We start from the raw sequence: 22,925 nt of genomic DNA on the forward strand, positions 1-22,925 counted from the left end.
TCCTTCGCAATCCTCCAGCAAATGGGTGTACCATCGGCCACAGGAACCTGAGAGTTCGAGGGAGGTTTACCCTAGTGGTTCCTCCTCGTCCTCCCCTGACAAGGCCACGGCCCCCGGGGACGTTGCTCCCCCGGACGACCTCAAACAGTTTCAGGAGCTGTTTTAAAAGGGCGGCTTTCACGCAAGGCATCCAAACTGCAGAAGTGCAGGAGAAACATCACAAACTCCTGAAAAATTTGAGACCCCCGGCTTCATCCAAAATAGCTATCCCGCTTGACGAAGCCATTATGGAGTCAGCCACTACCATATGGCAGACCCCGGCCTCCGCTCCACCTATGAACAAGCGAGCGGATAAGAAGTACTTCGTCCTGGCAAAGGGCATGGAGTTCCTTGTAGTCACCCACAACCAAATTCATTGGTGGTAGAATCGTCTCAGCAGAGATCAAAGACTTCTTAGTACAAATCGGGGGGTTCAGATAAAGATGCCAAGAAGCTAGAGCTGTTTGGCAGGAAGATATATTCCTCCTCCACCCTGCTATTGAGAATGGCAAACTATGCAGCACATATAGCGAACCATAATTTTGATAATTACTCCAGGCTTACTTCTCTCATGGATTCGCTTCCAGAGATAAGCCGGTGCTAAAGGCAATTGTGCAAGAGAGCTACGCAGCTTCGAGGACGGGAGTCCAGATCGCCCTGGACGTGGTGGACACGGTGGCACGCTCAACGGCTACAGCAGTGGTCATGCGTAGAGAATCCTGGCTCCAGACATCGGGTATCCCGAGGGATCTGCAGGCGAAGATTGTGGATCTTGCCTTTGACACACAAGTTGTTTGCAGACTCAGCCGACTTGGTCCTCCACTCCAGTAACGACTCCAGAGCTACACTTAGAACTCTGGGTATTTATACCCCTCCATATAGGAAGAAAAAGTATTACCCTCAGCAAAGACAATACCCGTACCAACCACAGCGTGCTCAGTACCAACGGGGCTACGACCAAGGGTGACGTCAACAGCAGCAACAGTACAGAACTCCCAGGCGACGTTCTCAACAAAGCCGTGCATCCTTGGGGCAGGCCCAAAGGCAACAAGTTTGACGGGCATGTTGAGGGCTGCACTATTACTACCATTGTGCAATGCCATTCCCAACTCATGTTCCATCATCGCCTCTGACCGTTTCACTCCCAGTGGCAAAAGATCACCCTAGACAAATGGGTACTGGAGATCATAGCCACGGGTTACATGATCCCCTTCCAGTCTCTCCCACCGCCGAAACCTCCTCCCAGGCCCCACCTCAGGGACACTTCCCACAAGGCGAGACTCAAACAGGAGGTGGACCATCTTATGTTCATAGGGGCGGTGGAAAGAGTGCCGGAGCAATTCCAGGGGAAAGGCTTTTATTCACGCTACTTCCTCACAGAGAAGAAAACAGGAGGCTGGAGGCCCATCTTAGATCTTCGGGGCCTCAACCAGTACTTGCGCAAACAACGTTTTCGGATGATCACAGTCGCCTCCATACTCATGGCACTGGATGATGGAGATTGGTTTGCAGCCCTCGACTTACAAGATGCTTACTTTCATATAACGATCCACTCAGCACACAGGCGCTTCCTCCGTTTTATGGTCAGCAAGGAGCATTTCCAGTACAAGGTTCTCCCGTTCGGCCTCTCCTTGGCCCCCAGAGTCTTTACCAAAACCCTGGCAGTGGTGTCAGCCTACCTGCGCAGACAGGGGGTATTTATATTCCCATACCTGGACGACTGCCTATTGAAAGGGGCCTCGAAGGCAGAGGTCCTACGCATGATACGCGTAACAGCAGACACGTTTTCTTCGCTGGGCCTAGTCATCAACCTCGCGAAGTCAAAGACCGACCCCACACAAGACATAGAGTTTATAGGGGCATGTATAAACTCTATTACAGCAAGGGTGTATCTACCCGACGCCCGCTTTCGCGCCATCAGTTCCCTGGTACAAGTCATTACATACAGCCCCACGGTGCCGGTCTTAACGTGCTTGCAGCTGCTGGGCCACATGGCAGCGGCGACATTTGTGGTGCAAAATGCCAGATTGCACATGCGCAGCCTACAACATTGACTGGCGAGCATCTACAAACCGGCATCCCACACTGTCCTCAGGGTGGTATCGCCCACGACAGAGGTGCGCAGATCCCTGCAGTGGTGGGTAAACCCCAAGAACCTGCTAACAGGGGTACCCTTTCACCAACCACAAATCTCTATTTTTCTTACTACCGATGCTTCCCACATAGGATGGGGAGCACACATCGGCGACAAGGTGACGCAAGGACTATGGTACCCTGCGGAACAGTCAATGCACATAAATATACTGGAGCTCAGAGCAGTGTTCAACACCTGCAAACATTTTCGAGACCACATACAGGGCAAAGTAGTCGGGCTCAATACAGACAATACCTCCACTATGTTTTATATAAATCGACAAGGGGGAGCCCGATCCCGTGCCCTATGTGCGGAAGCAGTCCGGCTGTGGAACTGGTGCATCACCAACAATATAACGTTGAAAGCCTCGTATTTGCCGGGCGCTCACAATGTGAAAGCAGACTAGCTGAGCAGGCGCTTCGCACTCGCGCACAAATGGCAGATCCGCTCCGATCTGCTACGTCCGATCTTTCACACATGGGGGTTTCCCCAGATCGACCTGTTTTCCACTCAGCACAACAAGCAGTGCCCCCAGTACTGCTCCAGGGCAGCATTGGGGCGGGGGTCCCTGGGGGACGCATTCACGATTTCATGGAAGGGTCCCCTACTTACATAAGAACATAAGAATGGCCATACTGGGTCAGACCAAAGGTCCATCCAGCCCAGCATCCCATCTGCCGACGGTGGCCAATGCCAGGTGCCCCAGAGAAGGAGAACAGAAGACAATGATCAAGTGATTTATCTCCTGCCATCCATCTCCTGCCCTTGTTCTGAAGGCTAGGGCACCATACTTTATCCCTGGCTAATAGCCATTTATGGACCTAACCTGCAAAAATTTATCAAGCTCTTTTTTAAACCCTAATAGAGTCCTGGCCTTCACAGCCTCCTCGGGCACGGAGTTCCACAGGTTGACTGTGCGCTGTGTGAAGAAAAATTTCCTTTTATTAGTTTTGAACCTACTACCCATCAATTTCATTTGGTGTCCCCTAGTTCTTGTATTATGGGAAAAGGTAAATAATTTTTCTATATTCACTTTCTCCACACCATTCATGATTTTATATACCTCTATCATATCGCCCCTCAATCGCCTCTTTTCCAAACTGAAAAGTCCCAGTCTCTCTAGCCTCTCCCCATATGGGACCCTTTCCAAGCCCCTAATCATCTTAGTCGCCCTTTTCTGAACCTTTTCTAATGCCAATATATCTTTTTTGAGGTGAGGAGACCACATCTGCACGCAGTACTCAAGATGTGGGCGTACCATAGTTTTATATAGGGGAAGTATGATATCTTTTGTCTTATTATCGATCCCTTTTTTAATAATTCCTAACATCCTATTTGCCTTACTAACTGCCGCTGCACACTGCGTGGATGTCTTCAGAGAACTATCCACTATAACTCCAAGATCCCTTTCCTGATCTGTCGTAGCTAAATTTGACCCCATCATGTAGTACGTGTAATTTGGGTTATTTTTTCCAACATGCATTACCTTACACTTACCCACATTAAATTTCATTTGCCATTTTGCTGCCCAATCACTCAGTTTGCTGAGATCTTTTTGTAGTTCTTCACAATCCCTTTTGCTTTTGACTGTCCTGAACAACTTGGTGTCATCTGCAAACTTTGCCACCTCACTGCTTACCTCATTTTCTAGATCATTGATGAACAAGTTGAACAGGATCGGTCCCAGGACTGACCCCTGGGGAACACCACTAGTTACCCTCCTCCATTGTGAAAATTTACCATTTATTCCCACCCTTTGTTTTCTGTCTTTTAACCAATTCCCAATCCATGAAAGGATCTTTCCTCCTATCCCATGACCTCCTAATTTACATAAAAGCCTTTGGTGTGGGACCGTGTCAAAGGCTTTCTGGAAATCTAGGTATATTATGTCCACTGGGTGCCCCTTGTCCGCATGTTTATTAACCCCTTCAAAGAATTCTAATAGATTAGTTAGACACGACTTCCCTCTGCAGAAACCATGCTGACTTTTGCCCAACAATTCGTGCTCTTCTACATGCCTTGCAATTTTATTCTTTACTAGTGTTTCTACTAATTTGCCTGGTACTGATGTTAAACTTATCGGTCTATAATTGCCAGGGTCTCCTCTAGAGCCTTTTTTAAATATTGGCGTTATATTGGCCGTCTTCCAGTCATTTGGTACCAAAGTGGATTTAAAGGATAGGTTACAAACCACTGTTAATAACTCCGCAATTTCACATTTGAGTTCTTTCAGAACCCTTGGGTGAATGCCGTCTGGTCCTGGAGACTTGTTACTATTCAGCCTATCAATTAACTCCAAAACCTCCTCTAATGTCACTTCAATCTGAGTGAGTTCCTCAGATTTGTCACCTAAAAAGGCTGGCTCAGATTTAGGAACCTCTGTAACATCCTCAGCCGTGAAGACTGAAGCAAAGAAATCATTTAATCGCTCCGCAATGGCACTGTCTTCCTTGATCGCTCCTTTTATCTCTGTCGTCCAAGGGCCCCACTGCTTTTTTAGCTTTATGCGTTTCCCCCCACAGTGCTCATCCACAAGGTGTTGCAGAAAGCCAGAAGGGAGAGAGCCCGCATGATTCTAGTAGTCCCATCGTGGGATCGACAGCAATGGTTCCCCTTGCTTCTGTGCATGTCGGACCGCCCACCGCTCCCCCTTCCAGTGGCGCCGGACCTACTCATGCAGGCCCAGGGGTCCATAGTGCACCCACACCCGCAAGGTCTGCGCCTACAAGCATGGCTAATCCATGGCTCAGCTCCCTAGAAAGCACATGTACGGAGGGAGTACAACAAGTCCTGGAAAGTTAGCCGAAGGACCTCCACCAGGAAGACCTAGAAGCAGAAATGGACTCAGTTCACTGCCTGGTGTTCCGCCAAGCAGTCAGCTCCCCTTGACGTTCCTATACCTATAATACTAGAATACTTATTGGACCTCGAGGGGCGGGCTTTCCCTGTCCTCGCTAAAAGTCCACCTCGCCGCTATATCTGCTTTTCGGCATGCAGAGGAGGGGCCCACGGTGTTTGCCCATCCTATTGTTACCAGGTTCCTGAAGGGGCTGGTAAACCTGTACCCCACCTTGGAAACCGCTGCCACCATCGTGGAACTTGGACCTGGTGTTCAGCACGCTAACGGGCCCACCGTTTGAACCCTTAGCCACGGTTCCCCTACGTCTCCTTACGATAAAAATAACCTTCCTCCTTGCAATTACATCAGCTCGCAGGGTGAGTGAGCTCGCAGCAGTTATGGCAACGCCGCCCTGCACAGTGTTCTCAAAGGAGGCGGTAACTTTATGGCTGCACCCAGCCTTTGTTCTGAAAGTTTCTTCAGAGTTCTACCTTAACGAACCAATAGTTTTACCCTCGTTTTACCCGAAGCCTCACAGCTCCAGCAAGGAGGCACACCTACATCTCTTGGACATGAGGAGGGCGTTGGCCTTCTACATAGACAGAACTAAGTCCTTCCGGAAAACGGACAGACTTCTAGTCTCTCTCGCTCTCAGGTCAAAAGGAGAGGGTCTCTCTTCACAGAGAATCTCAAAGCACATTGTGTCCTGCATAAAAATGTGCTATGAACTTCGAAAGATTCCTTTGCTGGCCCCTCCTAGGGCTCACTCCACCAGGGCGGTGGCGGCGTCAACAGCCTTCTTCAAGGGCATCACGTTAAAGGACATCTGTAGAGCGGCGACCTGGTCATCCTATGACACCTTCGCCAAACATTATGCACTACATCGGGTATACCAAGAGGACACCCGTCTATCGACAGCCGTCCTTTGGGGGACAAGCTACACATAAACCGATTACCCACCTCCTTACTTGGGTTACTGCTGGGTAGTCACCTATTGTGGAGCACCCACAGGGACGCTCGTAGAAGAAAGAGAAGTTACTCACCGTAGTAACGGTGGTTCTTCGAGATGTGTCCCTGTGGGTGCTCCACCACCCGCCCATCCTCCCCGCTTCGTATCTCTGTTTAGTGTTTTTCAGGAGCATCCGAGGCAGTTGGTCAAGGAACTGGTGGGGACCGGATCGCGCACGTGGCTGGGGACGCGCAAGGGAGTGGCGCGCGCCGGCGCATGCGCGATCCAGGAGAAACTGCTGGAAGAATTCCGATCTGCGGCGCCAGGCGAGCCCAACACCTATTGTGGAGCACCCACGGGGACACATCTCGAAGAACCACCGTTACTATGGTGAGTAACTTCTCTTTAGCTGTTGAACGTGTTTATGTTTACAGTCTCTGTGACAAAGAGTTAGGGTCTGTTTGGTCTGACCTTCATTTTGCCCACAAGAGAATGCTACGACCAAAAAAACCCTAGGCTTGCTGCGTACACTCAATATGACTTCTGTCAAATTTCAAGTAGAATTGGAATGGTTTAATTTCCCTCCCCCACACCCCAGCCCTTCTTGCATGATCTACAGTAACCCATATTTCCCAAACTACTTCCTCTCTCTGTGGGTTTTGTACAGCTGTCCATGACCATGGTGTATGAGAAGATTTCTCTGTCCAGTAGATTGGTAGTAGTGAAATCCCATTAGGACTTTGATATTCCTCTCAAGAAGTATCTATCTTTTTGCTTTGTTGTAGTGACTCTGACTATTGCCTATTTTAGCCTCTGTCGGCTTATAATCTGTTCTGTGCGTTTTACATTGAGAATATTTTACTGCTGTGTTGCAGAATCAGTAAATGTTGTTTGGACAATTTAAAAGATGTAATAGTTTACCCTTTTCCAATGGCTTATAAACCTGTACGTATTTTGGTGTTCAAATGAAATTCACATGCTTAGAATGTGACAATAAAATTGCTTTGAGTCTAACTGATAAAACACACCAGCACATATTTTGTTTGTAAATGTTCATAATTATCTGAATTCTACTTTACAGTACATTTAAAAGTAAATGTGTAAGGCAATGGTTTGGGGGTGGGATTTTTTTTCTTGTGATACTGTCTTTCATTCAAGTTTTGTATGTACATATAAAGTCAATATGCTATGAAATAGGTAAGCAAATATTGAAGCTCAAGCAATTTCAATTTGATGGTAGAGGAGAATGATAAGCTTATTAGGTAAGACTTCTGAGTTATTCTTTTGAAAATATTGTATGTGTATTCAGAAATGTCACTTGGACTATTAAATGATCTGAAATAACTTTTTTTTTTTTTTTTCAGGGAGTAGATGACTTCTTGTTCACTATGTGACCTTGTGGCTTTTTTCAGTTTTTGCCAAGCCAAACCACTAGGTGTACATATATTTGCATCAGAGTAGAGAATAAACTCCCTCTTGTTGTTTTGGCTCATTGGGCTGCGTTTTCAAATTCTTATCTGTCTGCCCATATGAAATATAGATTTCTCGTAATGAGAATACATGGTCATTTTACTGTTGAAACATCAGATCCTTTTTTGCTTATGTGATGAGGAGGGTGAGTTCATGGCTTGGTGCTAGATCTCCTCATTTTCATTTAGCATTGTCTACTTGAATTTCCATGGAGAAGTAAGGCATCTATTTTGCTACACTCCATGTCATACAAGCTTATTTTAGTTCAATTTTTAAAAAAAAATCTATGATCTGCTAGTACTTTACTTTTTTAGTGTTGATAAACCTAGGGAGAAAGCTAGTCAGTCCCACCAAATCTAAGCTGGAAGTAAATTCACTTTCTTTCCTTTGCGAAGAATGTCGTGTTTTAGAGATCGGTAGAAATATTTCCAGGGCTGCATTCTCCTTAACTGTTCTGTGCGTTAACCTAGGGAGTGGACAGAGGTCACAGGATCTGAGCCTAAAGAGAAATGGTGTAAAAGTGCCTGGTGATCGACGTCTAGAGAACGGGGTAAGCATTCAGTTTAATGCAGCTCTAATGCCATTAAGTAGAGCCTTACATTCTGAATTAGTGGTGCTGATCCAAACCTGGCAGACAAAAGGGAATGGATCTCTGATGATTGCTCTGAAATATGCAGTCAGTCTATACTCCGCCAAAACACTGTATCAATTGGCCCGTTTGTTGGCAGTCTCTGCAGGAATACTACAAGGTGGAAAGGAAGAAATGGAACTGCAGAGTGCCCTCAGATCATCTCCACCAGATTGCACTGCAGTGGTGAAGGCACTGAAGGGAGATGTGGGCTAGAGCTGTACCCATTCTGTGGCCAGTCAGAGCATTTCACTCAGAACTGTTCATCAGATTGCTGTCACCAGCATTAGATCTGCAGCATGATGGTTCTCTTCATGAACACTCAATAAGCAGAAGGAAAGGATAAATTTCATTCTGTCCCTTTGTTCGGTTTTTTGCTTATTTTTTTACCAAATAGTGCCATAAATATTGTTCATCTTCATCCTATGCTACAGAACAAGCTCAGTTGATCAGTTTTAAGAAACCACTTAGTGTTGAATCCATTGCAATCTTAGCTGCTTGCAAGCAAGGAGGTCTTAATTGCTAAATCCAGGTTTAGTGTATGCTAGTTACATAATATGAGGGCTGGGCTAATTTCAAATGGTGTCCTAAATGCTGATTCCAGAAAACAAATTGGTCTTAAGCTGCTTTGTATATTAATGACTTCTGTATTCTCAGGGATCCGTCCTACAAGATGCTGTGCATTGTGGCCTCAGTCCATCAAAGCATTTAATTTATGCAGAACTCAATCCAGATAGGTTGTTACAAAATCATGCTATTTTGATTTCAATGGGCTATTCACCCAGTGATTTGCTAGGTTGGGGCTTGTACAATGCCTTTGTGTGCTCTTTTGAAAGATGACCAGACAGGCCAGATATTTCATAACAGATTCACGTGGCATTGGTGGTGGTGGTTGGTTTTTCTTTTTTTTTTTTTTTTAAAAGTAAAAAGTTGCTTAAAGCTTTTAAGGAGATCATCATCTGGCACTAATTGTAAATACATAACACTGGTAGATTAAAAGGAATATATTGCAGTCAAATTTAAGTCCTTACTTTTGTGATAACTGAAGAGAAGACACATTGTTTGAAAACATTAGCTATAGAGTATTCTGATTTTCCTCTGCAGATCAGCGTCCCCAGAATGGATATGACTCTGGCTGAATTGCAGGAAATGGCGTCGCGCCAACAGCAACAAATAGAGGCTCAACAACAAATGTTGGCTAACAAGGTAAACTTTTGAAATGCTTTTGCTTACAGTCCATGAACAAAAGATCAGAGGAGTCCTTTTTTCCTTTACTGAATGCTCTCAGTACTTTGTCTCTCTTTTAGACCTTTACCTGAGCAAGTGTTGCATTCCTACCAGTATTTTCTGTTCACAGGCTTAACTACAACATTTTAGAGAGCCACCTGATTTAAAATAAATTGCTGATTAAATCAATCACACTGGTTGCTCACATGATTGAGCACAACATCAGTGTTGTAATTTATTTTGATGGCTCTGCCAACCCTGTTTTGCTCTGTATATTTACTAGCTATTCACTCGATTTCATCAGTGAGCTGTGCTTTGTCTCTTGGTGTAATGCTCTCCTTTAGTGACCTGGGTTTTTCATTGTATAGTTTAACACGTCTGGCTTCCTGGGGCCGACATCTGGAAAAGACACACTGTCATTCCTAAAAAAAGGAATTAGAAGAGTCTTTACAGAATAAATCTTCAGCACAGCTAGTGATGGAACAAGGGGTACTTGTGACTCAACAAAAATAGTTCTGAACACTTCTGCAAAAATCAGAGCACTAATTTTGAATTTGATTCTGGGATTGCTAATACATGCTGTTCTAGAGACTGCCCCTCATCAGCTGATGAGCAGTCACCTATAAATCTATGACATGCTGGCCTATCCTGACATACTTCCTGTTATCAGGTTTGGTCAATGTTCTGTGCTTTGGAGTATACTGTATTGGTGCTCCTGGGCAGAATCAGTCTCATCCCACCTTTCCTTTCTGCTAATAACCCTGCTTCACTCTGCTACCAGGTCCCACCACTGGCCTGTCTGTCTGTGCTGGCTGTGATTGGAGTTAGGATGAACATTCTGCAGAGAACAGTGTTGGGTGGGGGGCAGTTCAGGTGGGGACAGGGTGGGATGCTTCTGGGAGGGGGAATGAAGAGTGGACAATGACTATAGGCAGGGAAGGCTGGAGAGCAGAGAGTTTCCTGGGTTTATAGCCCTCATTTTATTATCTGCATCCAGTTGGTCTGTAGAATTCAAAGGGTTAACACATGAAAAGCTTAAATATAGGTATTGAAACTCTTGGCTGTCATGCCAGTTTTAAGGTTACTGGAATTTCAGGAAGTCGTCTTCTATTGGGTCGTAGAAGCCATATTTCAGAACTCAGCTGTAACAAACACGAAGTGCTTATATAACCCACATAGCTAGAAGTGTGGTTCACGATCCTCTGTAGTGAAACCTAAAGCACTGATGGAGAGAAAAGTTTCTTCTACAGCCTTAGCTGAGAGCCAGTGGGCTTCTGGCTCAAACTGTAGAGGCTCTTGTACAGAGCACCAGAGGTCTCCAGTTCAAGTCCACCTGTGGGCAGTTATGCTATAATGGCTTTTAATACCAAATCTTGCACATTTTAAAAACATCCACTGAGACTTAGACTAACTTTGTTTTTTTGTTTGCATTTGGCAGTGCAGGATGGCAGGAATAATCATATGTAAGCATCTTGCAGGATATAGTGATTGGAAGCATTACATCATTACATCACTCCTGACTGAATCTGACTTTCTTGAAAAGTGATTGGGGTTTTCTCTTGGAAGTTAACACTCCTTTGTCTGGCTGAATTAGTCAGGGGCAAAGCTTTAAATCTGTAAATCTTCCAGATTAGAGAGAAGGCTGTCATGGGTTATCAAGGATCAATCACTGTTAAACTCAACTCACCTGGTTATATAACCCGTAAGTTTTAATAACTAGCCAAAATAATGGGCACTAGCAAGCGGTATTTGAAATAGCAGTACATTTAAATCAGCATGTCTTCTGTAATTCACAAGGTTTATATATTTGTTTACTCATTGCAAAGGAAATCAAACAGGAAAAACTGGATTTACAGTTTTTCAGTCTGCCTGCCCTGTAGTTGTCCTGCAATTTCTGCGTAAATAATCTGGATGACCATCCATCAGGCAGGTTGCTCTGTGACCCGCACCATGTAAATAAGTTGCCTATTGGATGTCCTGCAGAAGAACTTGTTTCAGCTGGGATGCCCCTCTCTCTTTCTTGGAGGATTATTAGGAAGTCCACGCTGTTCCCACACCCAGTCTTGCCAAGCTATTCCTTTCATTTGCACACAAGGCCACTTTCTAGCTGTATCCCTGTCAGAGCATCTATGAAGAAAATAAACCAACCTCTGCTATTTACAGCAGTGGTTTTTCAGATGAGGTTCTGCAGCCTAAGATTATCCAAGGCATCCATAGCTCCGTTTTGGAAAAAAAAGATTGAACTGCATTGTTCTAGAGTGGCACTGGGATATCACTAGTTGGTATTCCCAAGCACAGGGGCAACACACATCACGTGACTGGATTTTATGAGGTCTGGAAGATATTTTAATGCCCAGTGTGGCTATTGGCCCCAAATATAGTGTTAAGGGGGTCATGTGAGGTGTCTAATGAAAACTGATTATGCCCTGAATCTATGTATGCTACTCATATGTCTCTATCATGTATGAAGGTAGAGTTATAGATTTTAGCTACATAGCTGTGTTAGAAATGTTGAGTGCTAAGCTTCACAATAGGAGGTGTAAACTCAGCTCTAGCCAGGATGAATGGACTATAAACAAGGCTCAGACAGTCAAATCCACATCCCAGATGCTTGGGACTTGTCAATGGCATGCAGCTCACTGGTCAAGTGACCTGAACTGAAACAAAGGAACAGGTCCATTTCAGAAATTTGAGACTGTCTCCTGGGATTTGTACAATGGCAGTTTGCGACAACAGCTCACCTGAGTCAGGTGAGGGTAGACCCACAAGGGGAAGAAAAAGGGACTTGGTCCCTGAACACAAAGGAGAAATAAAGGAGAGACCAGTGGTGTGGACTTAGCAGTGTCCATCTTGGATCCTTTGTCTTTTGGCCTCCAAGGTCCACGTCCCAGAATGTGAACCCCAGCGGGCCAGATTTACAATGTCCCAATATCTAAATCTATGTAACCTGAAATGAACTTTCAGAGACTTTCAAGAATCCACAAATAAGACTGCTGGCCTGCACCAGTAGTTACGACTGTGTGTAAACTGTTACTTTAACAATTCTTCTCTCTAACCCTGTTTTTCTTTAATTAATAAATCTTAGATCTAAAGAATTAGTGAGCATCTTTTGGGTAAGGTCCAAATATATATTGATAGGGGACTAGGGCTGGGCCATTTGGGGTCTGTGTGGTTTTTGGTGAAACAGGCTTAAGAGCCCTTCACCTGAATTTGGGGGTTGTTGGTCTGGGCTGGTATAGCAGCTGAGAAGTCTGTGGGTTTGCTTTTGTGGCTTCTTGCTGGCCAAGGGGCTAGCAGAAGTGCTGTAGTGACTGGTTAGATTTGCCTTAGTGAGAAGGAAATCCCAGCCTGAGGCTATAAGTAGCCCGAATTTTAAGCAAAGATACCTTGGATTGATTTCTCTAGCTGTGCCCATAAATTGTATTTTCTAGTGCAGCACCAAGCATACTATGGTTTATATCTCTTGGAGAGACACATGCACCTTTCCTGCCAAGGCTGCGACTGGAACACAGATGTAGCCAGTTCAACACATGGACCCTCCGTGTGCTTCTCTCTTGGTTGGAAAGTCTTTCCTCCTTTTTTTATAATCATACCAAATCACTTTTGTTGTAGTAGCTCTGATAGTTACTTTCCTGATCTGAGAGGTCTGTCCCACAGTGGCCAGAACCTTACTATACAATATGTGACATGCTACTTTGTCTCAAGACTAATACATCTGAGATGATATGTATCAATATGATACCATGGTGGAGCATGTTGTCTATTCAAAATATTATATTGCTTCCTGTCTCTACCTGCAGGAACAGCGTCTGAAATTCCTGAAGCAGCAAGATCAGCGACAGCAGCATCAAGCTGCTGAAAAGGAGAAACTTAAGCGACTAAAGGAAATTGCTGAGAATCAAGAAGCTAAGTTGAAGAAAGTGAGAGCGCTCAAAGGCCATGTGGAGCAGAAAAGACTCAGCAATGGAAAACTAGGTGAGCAGCTCCCAGGAGCTCTAGAGAGGACATACTGGAGGGAGGTGGGGGTTGCTATCTGACTTAGCTCAAACATTCTTGGAATGTGGAAGTCTCATTTTAAAATTGAAAGTTAAAATGTTCCTGTGCCATGTCAATCACCGTTTTAAAATCTGAGAAGTAGTTTTGAAATATCTATTAGATCATCTGCCTGCAAATGGTAAAATGATGCTTAAAGTACGTTTTGTCGTCTTTCCCAATTTAATTTTAAATGACCAAGTGATGTTTCCACTGTATCTCTGGTAGTGTATTTTCTTTAAGCTTCCTTTATTATACTCTTTGAATCGCATTCAGTATGTTTTTCCATCCTTGATATTAATATCCTTTAAATATTTACATTGTTACATTCTCCTCCATTAGTCATCCCTGAACAAAGCTCTACATGGTGGAATGGCATACGATCCTTTTGAACCAGAGCTAGCTTCTTAGCCACAGGGGATATTTATTGTTATAGTCTAGTTTATTTTTTACACTTTTCACCAAACAACTTTTCGGGGTGGCACATTTTTGGGCTATTGATTGTAGTATCACCTGCCGATTTCAGATTCCATATAGGTTCAGACAGTTTCTTTCCCCTTCTATGTGTAATGCCGTGCAGTGAGACTACAGCAAAGCTAAAAGAAAAATACCATCTTAATACTGTCAGAAATATGCATGATGCTTTACAGATTTTTAAAAAAGCAAGGTCCTGGTCTTGAAGAGTTCATGGTACAATTCATACGAGTTAGACATCAGATAATGGGTATGGAAGGCAGTAATTGAGTGACAAAACAAGGAAAGCTGGGAAAAACTGCTGGAAGAATATATTTAATATATTATGGGTGATGATCCATTTTGAGTTGTCATGTCTCATTTAGCTACTTATACCACATACAGAAGTTACACGCAATACGTTCAGACAATGGACGTTCATGATTAGCATCTCTTGGTAGGAAGCTGTTTGCATAAGCTTGTAAGTCCCTTCAGAGATCCCAAGAGACTTGCTTACACACTGAGTAACTTTATACTCCAAACTCATACAGACTACCTAAAGTTAAGACTTTGCATGTCTCAAAATCACCTATGAGTGTTATGGGGTTAGTTTTCTTTGAGCCATTCTTGAATTATGCTGGCTTTTGCTTCCTCCTGATAACTCAGTCTGATCAGTTTGTACTTCATATGATCAAAGCAGTATTTCTTTTTGTTGTTTTTATGTGCATTGGCTTCAAAGAATTAATGTTAGATTTGGAATTTACTGGGAGTAACTTTCCTTGCTGTATATTTTTTTCAAAGACCCAGAAAACAGATAAACTTTAGTCTATGAAGGGCCTCCTAAAGGATTTGTGTGTCCAGTTGATTTGTAACTATCTGTTGTAGACACAATTCCAGCACTGGTATGAAGAACTGCAGGGCATTCTCTGTTCCCTTAACTGCTACCTTGGACACAACCCACACTTTTGGTTCTTTTTCAGCCACATCTATTGTGCTCTCTTCCTTTCTAGTGGAGGAAATTGAACAGATGAACAGTTTGTTCCAGCAAAAGCAGCGAGAGCTGGTACTGGCTGCCTCAAAGGTGGAGGAACTTACCAGACAACTGGAGATGCTGAAGAATGGCCGGATTGATGGTTACCATGACAACCAGTCTGCTGTAGCTGAGCTTGATCGATTGTACAAGGAGCTACAGGTAATGACAGATCTGCTTTGCAAATAAGAACTTCCACTAATAGCTAAAAGTTGGTAGGTCCAGCTCTTATCTGAGAAATAAAGCACCTTTCCATTCTTCCCAAAGCCATAGAGCTGCCTGAGAGGTATGTAGTCTTCAGTATTGTGAGGGCAGCATGTCTGTCATATATTCAGGCTAGCTGCTGGAATATTCTGGATTGAACAGGCTGTATATAGTAAAGCAAAATTGATTGATCAACATATTGTAAGGTAAAAGTAACTCTGTTTGTATGTGAGACTTTACATTTTAAAATTGTGTTTATTTCCTCAAGTGCCTCCTGGTCTTACTCCTGACCGCTGATCAGTTTTTTTTGTTCTTGATTTGTTTCCCCCCTTTTGAATATATTCAGTTGAGGAACAAACTGAACCAGGAGCAGAATGCCAAGCTGCAACAACAGAGGGAGTGTTTAAACAAGCACAACTCAGAAGTGGCAGTTATGGATAAGCGTGTTAATGAGCTGAGAGATCGACTGTGGAAGAAGAAGGCAGCACTGCAGCAGAAGGAGAATGTACTGGTAAGGGCTGGAGAGTTCGTCATAATCCTGTTTAGACTGCTGCCCAAACAATATTAACGTAAGAACGCTGCTTGTGGGGAAGGTTGTCAGTCTGTATTCCATGGTGGTTGTAGTCTTGTGTTATTAAAGTGCTTTTTATGCTTTGTCAGTGCTAGACTACTTAATGCTCACAGGCAAGAGGTCTTTTGTACTGCCTTCAGATTTTTCAGATTAGCCTTGCTCTTTTACGAAACTGGTACATTTACTTGGATTGTAAAGAAACTTTACTTTTAAAAACAGAATGCTACTGCTTTTCTGTTTTTTCCCCCCCCTCCCCTTGACTCCTGTGCTGAACATTGTCATATTAAGTTATTTTTATTTGCATTCTTTATTTAGGTTTCCCCAGATGGTAATCTATCCCAGCAAGTGGCATCTGCCCCAAGTCGAGTGGCAGCGGTAGGTCCATATATCCAGTCCTCCACCATGCCACGGGTTGCCTCCAGGCCTGAACTTCTAGTGAAACCTGCATTTCCTGAGGGGACCCCAGCTTTGCAAGCACCCGATGGTCCACTGAAAACACAAACTCTGCCGAACATGAGAGCTGTTGGTGTTTCTCAAGCTAAAGCTCCTGGCGGTAATTTTATCCAGTGCTCAGTTTCCATTAAATTTTCACAATTGTTTAACTTTCCTCTTCTAATATTAATGTCTTTACATTGGTATCTCCAAACAGTATTATAACTAGACTAAAAATGTTTCTGCCGTATTTTTAATCTTGTATTTTCTCTGGAAGTTGAGACATTTAATGTTGACAGGTAGTAGTCTGTTTATAAAAAAAACAAATATTTTTAGACACAATTTCATCCCCTACCTCCCCCTTCCCCTGCAGGGGGAAGGGGTTATAACAGATGTTGCCAGGAAGTAGTTTCTATTAATAACAAATAACTCACCATGTAACACTGCCAGATTCTTCCTTAAACTACATGATAAATTTTAAACTAATAATGGCATGTAGCAGATACAGTGAGTGCTTGTTCTAATTTTTTTTTTTTTAGTGGTGGTTAGCAATTATACTCTCCTTACAAAGGAGGAGACCAATTCAGCATCCATGTAACCTAGCAGGTAGGGAGGAATCCTGAAGATGTTAAATTGATCATCAAACAATCCACTATCCTTTGTCACTCATTCTAGGAATAACATATGTAACATTGGCTGGTTGTTTAGTTGACTCATTAGGGGTAAAGCAAAGTGGGGGACATAAAACATCTGTGTTTCTGCATGGACTGACGACCCCCAAGAGAAATGCATAAGAAAAAAACAACATATCATGAAAGGGGGGAAACTGCAGTAGTCATTGCATGGCAATGGTGTTGGTGGCCTTAGCTGTTGGAGTGGAACTCAAGGCTTGGTGTAATGGGGCAATCACTTTTTGAGTGCCGCCTTCTGCTGTCTCCAGTACTGCAGGTTCTTTTTCTCCCTCTCCTGAACCCTTCACAGTGTGGTTGCCAGCCTAACTGGGGTGCAGTGCCTTGGCCCTCTGGCGCCAAAAAAAAAAAAAAGTGGGGGGTGCAGGAGGGGGCATTTCTAGGGTAACGGAAGTCCAGCAATGCTGTTTACCTGCCATCACCAGCCCTAGCTCTGAAGCCTTTAAATTTGGCTCTCTGTTGGGCCTTCCACACAAGCCTTGTCTCCTTCTGAGGTTTAAAGCACTTCTACCAGTGGGGGGACTTGAGCCTATCTACCATTCTGGGCTCCAAACAGCTTACAAACAGCAGCCACGTACTGCTCACTTCAGTTTGTTACTGCTACTTACCTGAGCCTTTTCCTACATGGCCTCTTTATCTTCACCCCTTAACTTAGGGTTAAAGTTTCAGGACCTCTCACTCCAAATCTAAGCAAATGCAAATACTGCCAAATTCTGGCAGTCCCTCCAGTGCCTGCGCCTGCTTTGTCTCTTGGATTCCAGCACAGACCTGACTCACTAAAGCCCTGCAGCTCCATTTTTCTTACCCTGCTGAGGGTCTGACTGGCTATTTCTGTCCAGGCTCTCTAGGCAAGCCTGGAGGACCCACCTTGGTTGCTCTGACTTCCAGCAGTAGGCCACCAAGGGTCTAATACAGAGCATCCCACTTTAACCACTGTGGGGTTCTAAATTTTAGTTGCCAGGGTTCTTTGTCCTGCATCTCTCTTTGATTCCCTTCTCTTGAACCCATGACCTCACACCTGCTCTTGTTTCCTCATTTGTTGTACAGATTGAACCTCTGAAGTCAGGGACTTTCTTGTGCAGCAGCATCCATGGTCCTGCTGGACCATGGATATTGCTGGACTAGAGAGTTCCAGCAGCTGGGAGCCCAGTGACTGGGAGTTGAGATGGGGCAGCTACAGCTGGGACTGGACTGGCAGGAGCTGAGAAGTGGGGGGTGGGGGTGGGGCTTGAAGCCACCACCTCAGCTGTTGGCCCAGAGGGGAGCCCAGGAGTGGGGCCAGCAGGGGAGCATTGACCTCCCCTGGTCCAGCAAAATTCCTGGTTTGGAACCACTCTCGTCTCAAGAGTGCTGGACAAGGGAGGTCCAGCCTGTACTCGGTTTTGAGCTGATGGATGCTTCTGTGGCTCCTTGATTGAAGGGGAGAGGGCTTATAGTTTTAGGCATTAAACAGGCTGCTAACCTTGCTTTCAGTAGTGAAAGTTTGCTGCGTGTTAGTGCTGTGCTGCTTCTGCACAACATGGATTCAAATTCTAGTTATTTCTAGCATAGTCACTGGTTATCCATAGGTACAACGTTTGATACGTTTTTGTTTAGGACAAAATTTGTCATAAGTTTGTCCTCTGTTAATATTTGAACTGGCTTTCAATTGCATTAGCAGGGTTATCTTGCACGTACTACGAAACTCTGCATTTCTCCGATAATACTGAAACTGAGAACAAGGTGTGCATTGACTCAATTTATTTCTGAAGCAGACTTTTTATTTCTGCTTCAGTGAATTTAAAGATCATCCCTCTCTAATTCAGTGCCTGTCTGCGCATTGAACATATGGATCATTTTTCTGCTGGTTTTGAATGTCTCTAGCTGGATGTGCTGCTGATTTAATGCATCCTATTTTTCATGGGTTTGCATGAAATGTTTCTCCCCATCACCTGTTTTACAGACTATATTTTATTAGCCAAGGAAAGTTTTTAATACCAACCAGGAGAAGGCCAGTGAAAACGCTAGTCTAGGGGATTTTGCCAAAAATGAAAATTGCAATCTCAGCATTTTGGCAAAGGCTGACATTAGTGAGCTTCACTGCTCTGGGAAATATAAAATATTTTGTTTTTTATATTAAAGTTTAGATGCAAAATGTGTCCAAGCTGGGCAACAGCGTCTTTGAAAAGCATGAGAAATCTAGAGTGACACTGCTCTTCAGTTCTAAACTGTATGCTGGATGAATCCCATTTAACTCAGGGTCTAATGAAAAATGGTCAATAGATTAAAGTGGTTGATTTAAAACTTTTTTCCCCACCCTCCTCTCTGTCTGTGCCAGGTCCTACAATCCCAGGTTCAAAACCTCCACCATCTGTCCCTGAATGGTGTAATTCAAATGCAGACAACTTTATTAGCCAAGGACTAGTCTCTTCCTCAGCAAAAGGAAGTATGACTAATGAAGGGCAAGGTGAATTCTTACTTGTCTTGTACAAAAGTGTTGATTCTTATTTACTAATCTATATGCCAGTGAGAAACCAGTTCATGATAAACATTTACAAGCGGATGTCAGTGTTCCCTCTAATTTTCTATTAATCCATAGGCAGAGTAACTTTTATGTGCGCCAAGGCATGGGCAGATGTGGACTGCCAGTAGAAACACAGGTTGTCAGTGGCTGTGGGCACTCTGCTAATCAGCTGGGTGGCACCTGAATCTCTCCTGCCTGGACTGCCTATAAGCACTCAGCTTACAGGGAACACTGGTTTGATGTCTGTAGTTCAAGTTTAGTAATAAAAATGAAGAAAGTTTTTTTGTGCAGGTAGCAAAGTTATTAACAATCTGCTGGTTTTTGCTTTTAAAGCCCCTAGTTTTGGGTGGTGGTGGTATAGTAGAGAATATTGTTGGGAGACATGCTTTGTTTTGGTTTGCATCTGATCATGTCCAACTTTTCTGGGGGGGCAGGCAGTAGAGTCGTGGTATCCAACCAGTTCTGAAGCAGTATCTGCTATAGTGACTACTGCTATAGCAAACTAATCACATTATTCTGAAAATATGTTTAGTATTCAAGCCAATTAGCTATACTCAACTGACCAGGTAGCCACGTGCGCTAGTGTGTAGGACAATACAGGGATGGGGGCAGGATGATGTAAATGTTTCCCTATACGAGTTCATTCTTCCATCACTTTATAGAATAGGCCTCTTATTGATGCAAATGGATTTTAGATGTTTGAGTTAATTCTGCCCTTCTCCGTCAGCTGGCGATGGAGAGACTCCACTGAGAGAGAAAGAGAAGAAAGTACGTCCTTTTTCAATGTTTGATTCTGTGGATCAGTCCACTGGAGTGCCAGCACTGGGCTCGCTGCGAAAAAACCAGAGCAGCGAAGATCTCCTGCGAGATGCTCAGGTATGCAGAAAACGTGCAGTCCTCTTCTAGTTGTACACTTACTTGTTTTGCTGCATTCCAGGAAATCCTCCTCCTAATGACTGCTGCACAGCTTCACAAACATAGCCATAAAAATGAGAAAAGGGTTCTGGTTCTTTTAAGGAAACAGCAGAGGAAAGGAATTGTATGTTTGTTTGTTTGAGTTGGTAGCTCTCAAAATCAACACCTAGCTAATCTGCATGTTTTATCATGTGCAAGTATTTGTGCTATTCACATTTGTCTGCATGCAATCAATATTTTCTTGCTTAGATGCTGTACAGAACCTGTGCTTTAAAACAAACCATTTAGGTTTGAGTATGTGTTTATAATCAATGCTTGAACCTTTAATGTGGCAACCCTGGGAAACAGTATGCCAGATTAAGGAAGTTTGCCAGCCAGGGAGGTGGGAGGGTGCATGAGGGGAAGTGGAGTAGGGGACTTACCTGATGATCTGTTCCCAGGGGTACATTTGACTCTGTGCCCCATGCTGCTATGGGAATAGTGGGGAAAAGACTCCACTACCACTTCCTTCCCTCCCACCTCCCCCCTGTGTGTGTGTGCGCGTTTGTGTAGGGAGAGGGGCAGTACACAGTCGCTACTTCCTCCCCCTGTCAGGGTCTGTACTGGGGTGTGCCTGGATCAGGGACCCAAGAGTACAGAGATTCATGTGTATTAATACAATTCGGTAGCATCTTTCAGATCAAATCAGAGTAATTTTGTTACTAAAAATTTAAGTGCTACACGTGTACATAGAAAGGACACAAAAGTAGTAAATACTCCATCTGGCTTTACAGAACTGTGGTTCCTATGTAATTTGACCACTTTTTTAACAGAGCCTTTCCATTGCCAGATATTTAAAACTTTATGTAGCCCATTTAGGAATAGTGTATAGCAACTGTGATTCTAATGCAGATCTTTATATTTTTGTTTAGTCTTATGAGTAACACTAAAAACCATTAACAGCACTGCAGAAATGATCACATCTGTTGCTATTGTGCTGTCTATGCAGTATCTTTCCTGTCAGATCTGTTAAAATGTCCCTTTTTAACACACACAACAAGATTACGCATTCATTGATTTAGCTGTATTTTTGTCTTGCAGATTGCTAATAAAAATGTGACGAAATTACCACCTCCTGTTCCCACTAAACCAAAACAGATAAACTTGCCTTACTTTGGTCAGGCCAGTCAGCTGCCTCCCCCTGATACAAAACCTGAGGGAAATGCACAAAAGCTGCCTTTGGCTAGTGTAACTATGGGGAACAAACAGAAATCGACAACCCAGCAGCTACCCCATACTTCCCAGCCAATCCAGCAACGAATCACTATGCCTCCTGGTGGCCCATCCACTAGCCAGGACCCAATTCTTGCCACATCCAAACAGGAGAGCCCACCTGCAGCAGCTGTGAGACCTTTCACCCCTCAACCATCCAAAGAAACCCCACTTCCATCATTTCGAAAGCCACAGACCGTGGCTGCAAGTTCAATATATAGCATGTACACACAGCAGCAGACGCCGGGGAAGAATTTTCAGCAGGCAGTGCAGAGTGCTTTGACAAGGGCACAAACCAGAGGCCCACACTTCCCAAGTGGTAAGGATGTGGAGCTGTCTCTTTCCTTCATAAAGTTACATGGGATCTGTAATATCATTGTGTCCTTTTTTTTTTTTTTTTTTTTTTCCCCCCCCCCCCTCTCTGCCCCCTGGGGCATCCGAGAGGGATATGAGCATGGTTATATGTGTGTGTTCTTGTATCCTCATCTCTAAAACAATACCTTTTTTGCTAACATTTGGGCAAGGGGAGGAGGTGTTAAATATCTAAAGGATGAGACTGGCTCAAAGGATACAATTATTCAACTTTATTACTGTAGTGTAGAGGGTTCAAGGCACCTACTGCTTTTTGTTGGTTAGATACTTAGTTTTTTCTTTCTAAATTGCTCATCAGTATATGGCAAGCCTGTGATTGCTGGAACTGGCACACCAACTCAGCCCCAGCAGACAGAGAACGTCTACTCCAATAGCCAAAGCAGCGTGGAGCCTGAAATGGAGACAACAGCTTCTGCCCATGAGAATCACGAAACTGAGCGAATTCCTCGCCCGCTCAGCCCAACCAAACTGTTGCCTTTCTTATCTAACCCTTACCGAAATCAGAGTGATGCTGATTTGGAGGCCCTAAGGAAGAAGCTGTCTAATGCCCCAAGGCCACTGAAAAAGCGTAGCTCTATTACTGAGCCAGAAGGTCCGAATGGGCCGAACATTCAGAAGCTTTTATATCAGAGAACCACTCTGGCTGCCATGGAGACTATTTCAACCCCCTCATATCCATCTAAACAAACCTCTGCATCTGCCAGTCCTGAGAGCCCAACAGAAGTCCAGAACCCTTATCTAAGCACAGAATCTGAGAAAGAAGTGGTTCCTTCCACACCTGAGCCAGCCATCACAGAGGAAGCAGAAGACACAAGCACAGATCAGAATGAAGCATCTGTGCCTTCAGCAGGACTAGATAGTGTGCCTGAAGTAACATCAGATAATGATGCACGTGTGCAGTCTGAAATGGAAGAACCAAGTCTAGAGTCATCAGAACCACTGGAACTATACATGGAGGAATATCCTCCATATCCACCACCTCCATACCCTTCAGGAGAACCAGAGGGACTGGGAGAGGACTCATTCAGTATGAGACCACCTGAAGTCACTGGACAGTTTTCCTTACCTCCTGTAAGTACCAGCACCTCTAGTTAGCTTACGATTTGGCTGCTTCATGGGTCATTTTAGGTTTTACCAATAAAAGCTGTGCACTGAACTGTGGTTCTCCTGCCAGCATGTGGGAGAAC

The 22,925-nt window shown here is 44.1% G+C and overlaps 1 protein-coding gene across 3 annotated transcripts in view; it reads left to right on the forward strand.

The window, feature by feature from the left end:
- TP53BP2 (tumor protein p53 binding protein 2) overlaps positions 1 to 22,925 on the forward strand; it is a 62,558-nt gene that overhangs the window by 26,671 nt on the left and 12,962 nt on the right. For 2 of the 3 annotated variants that reach the window (XM_074989903.1, XM_074989904.1), the window contains exons 4-13: positions 7,902 to 7,981; positions 9,164 to 9,265; positions 13,087 to 13,261; positions 14,782 to 14,963; positions 15,352 to 15,516; positions 15,892 to 16,129; positions 19,015 to 19,143; positions 19,928 to 20,076; positions 21,196 to 21,685; positions 22,037 to 22,809. In XM_074989903.1, the coding sequence (XP_074846004.1) occupies positions 7,902 to 7,981; positions 9,164 to 9,265; positions 13,087 to 13,261; positions 14,782 to 14,963; positions 15,352 to 15,516; positions 15,892 to 16,129; positions 19,015 to 19,143; positions 19,928 to 20,076; positions 21,196 to 21,685; positions 22,037 to 22,809 (2,483 nt within the window). The remainder of the gene's footprint in view (positions 1 to 7,901; positions 7,982 to 9,163; positions 9,266 to 13,086; positions 13,262 to 14,781; positions 14,964 to 15,351; positions 15,517 to 15,891; positions 16,130 to 19,014; positions 19,144 to 19,927; positions 20,077 to 21,195; positions 21,686 to 22,036; positions 22,810 to 22,925) is intronic. The other variant, XM_074989906.1, reaches the window with a different exon arrangement.

Source organism: Carettochelys insculpta, chromosome 3 (assembly GCF_033958435.1).
Source record: "Carettochelys insculpta isolate YL-2023 chromosome 3, ASM3395843v1, whole genome shotgun sequence".
Lineage (NCBI taxonomy): Eukaryota > Metazoa > Chordata > Testudines > Carettochelyidae > Carettochelys > Carettochelys insculpta.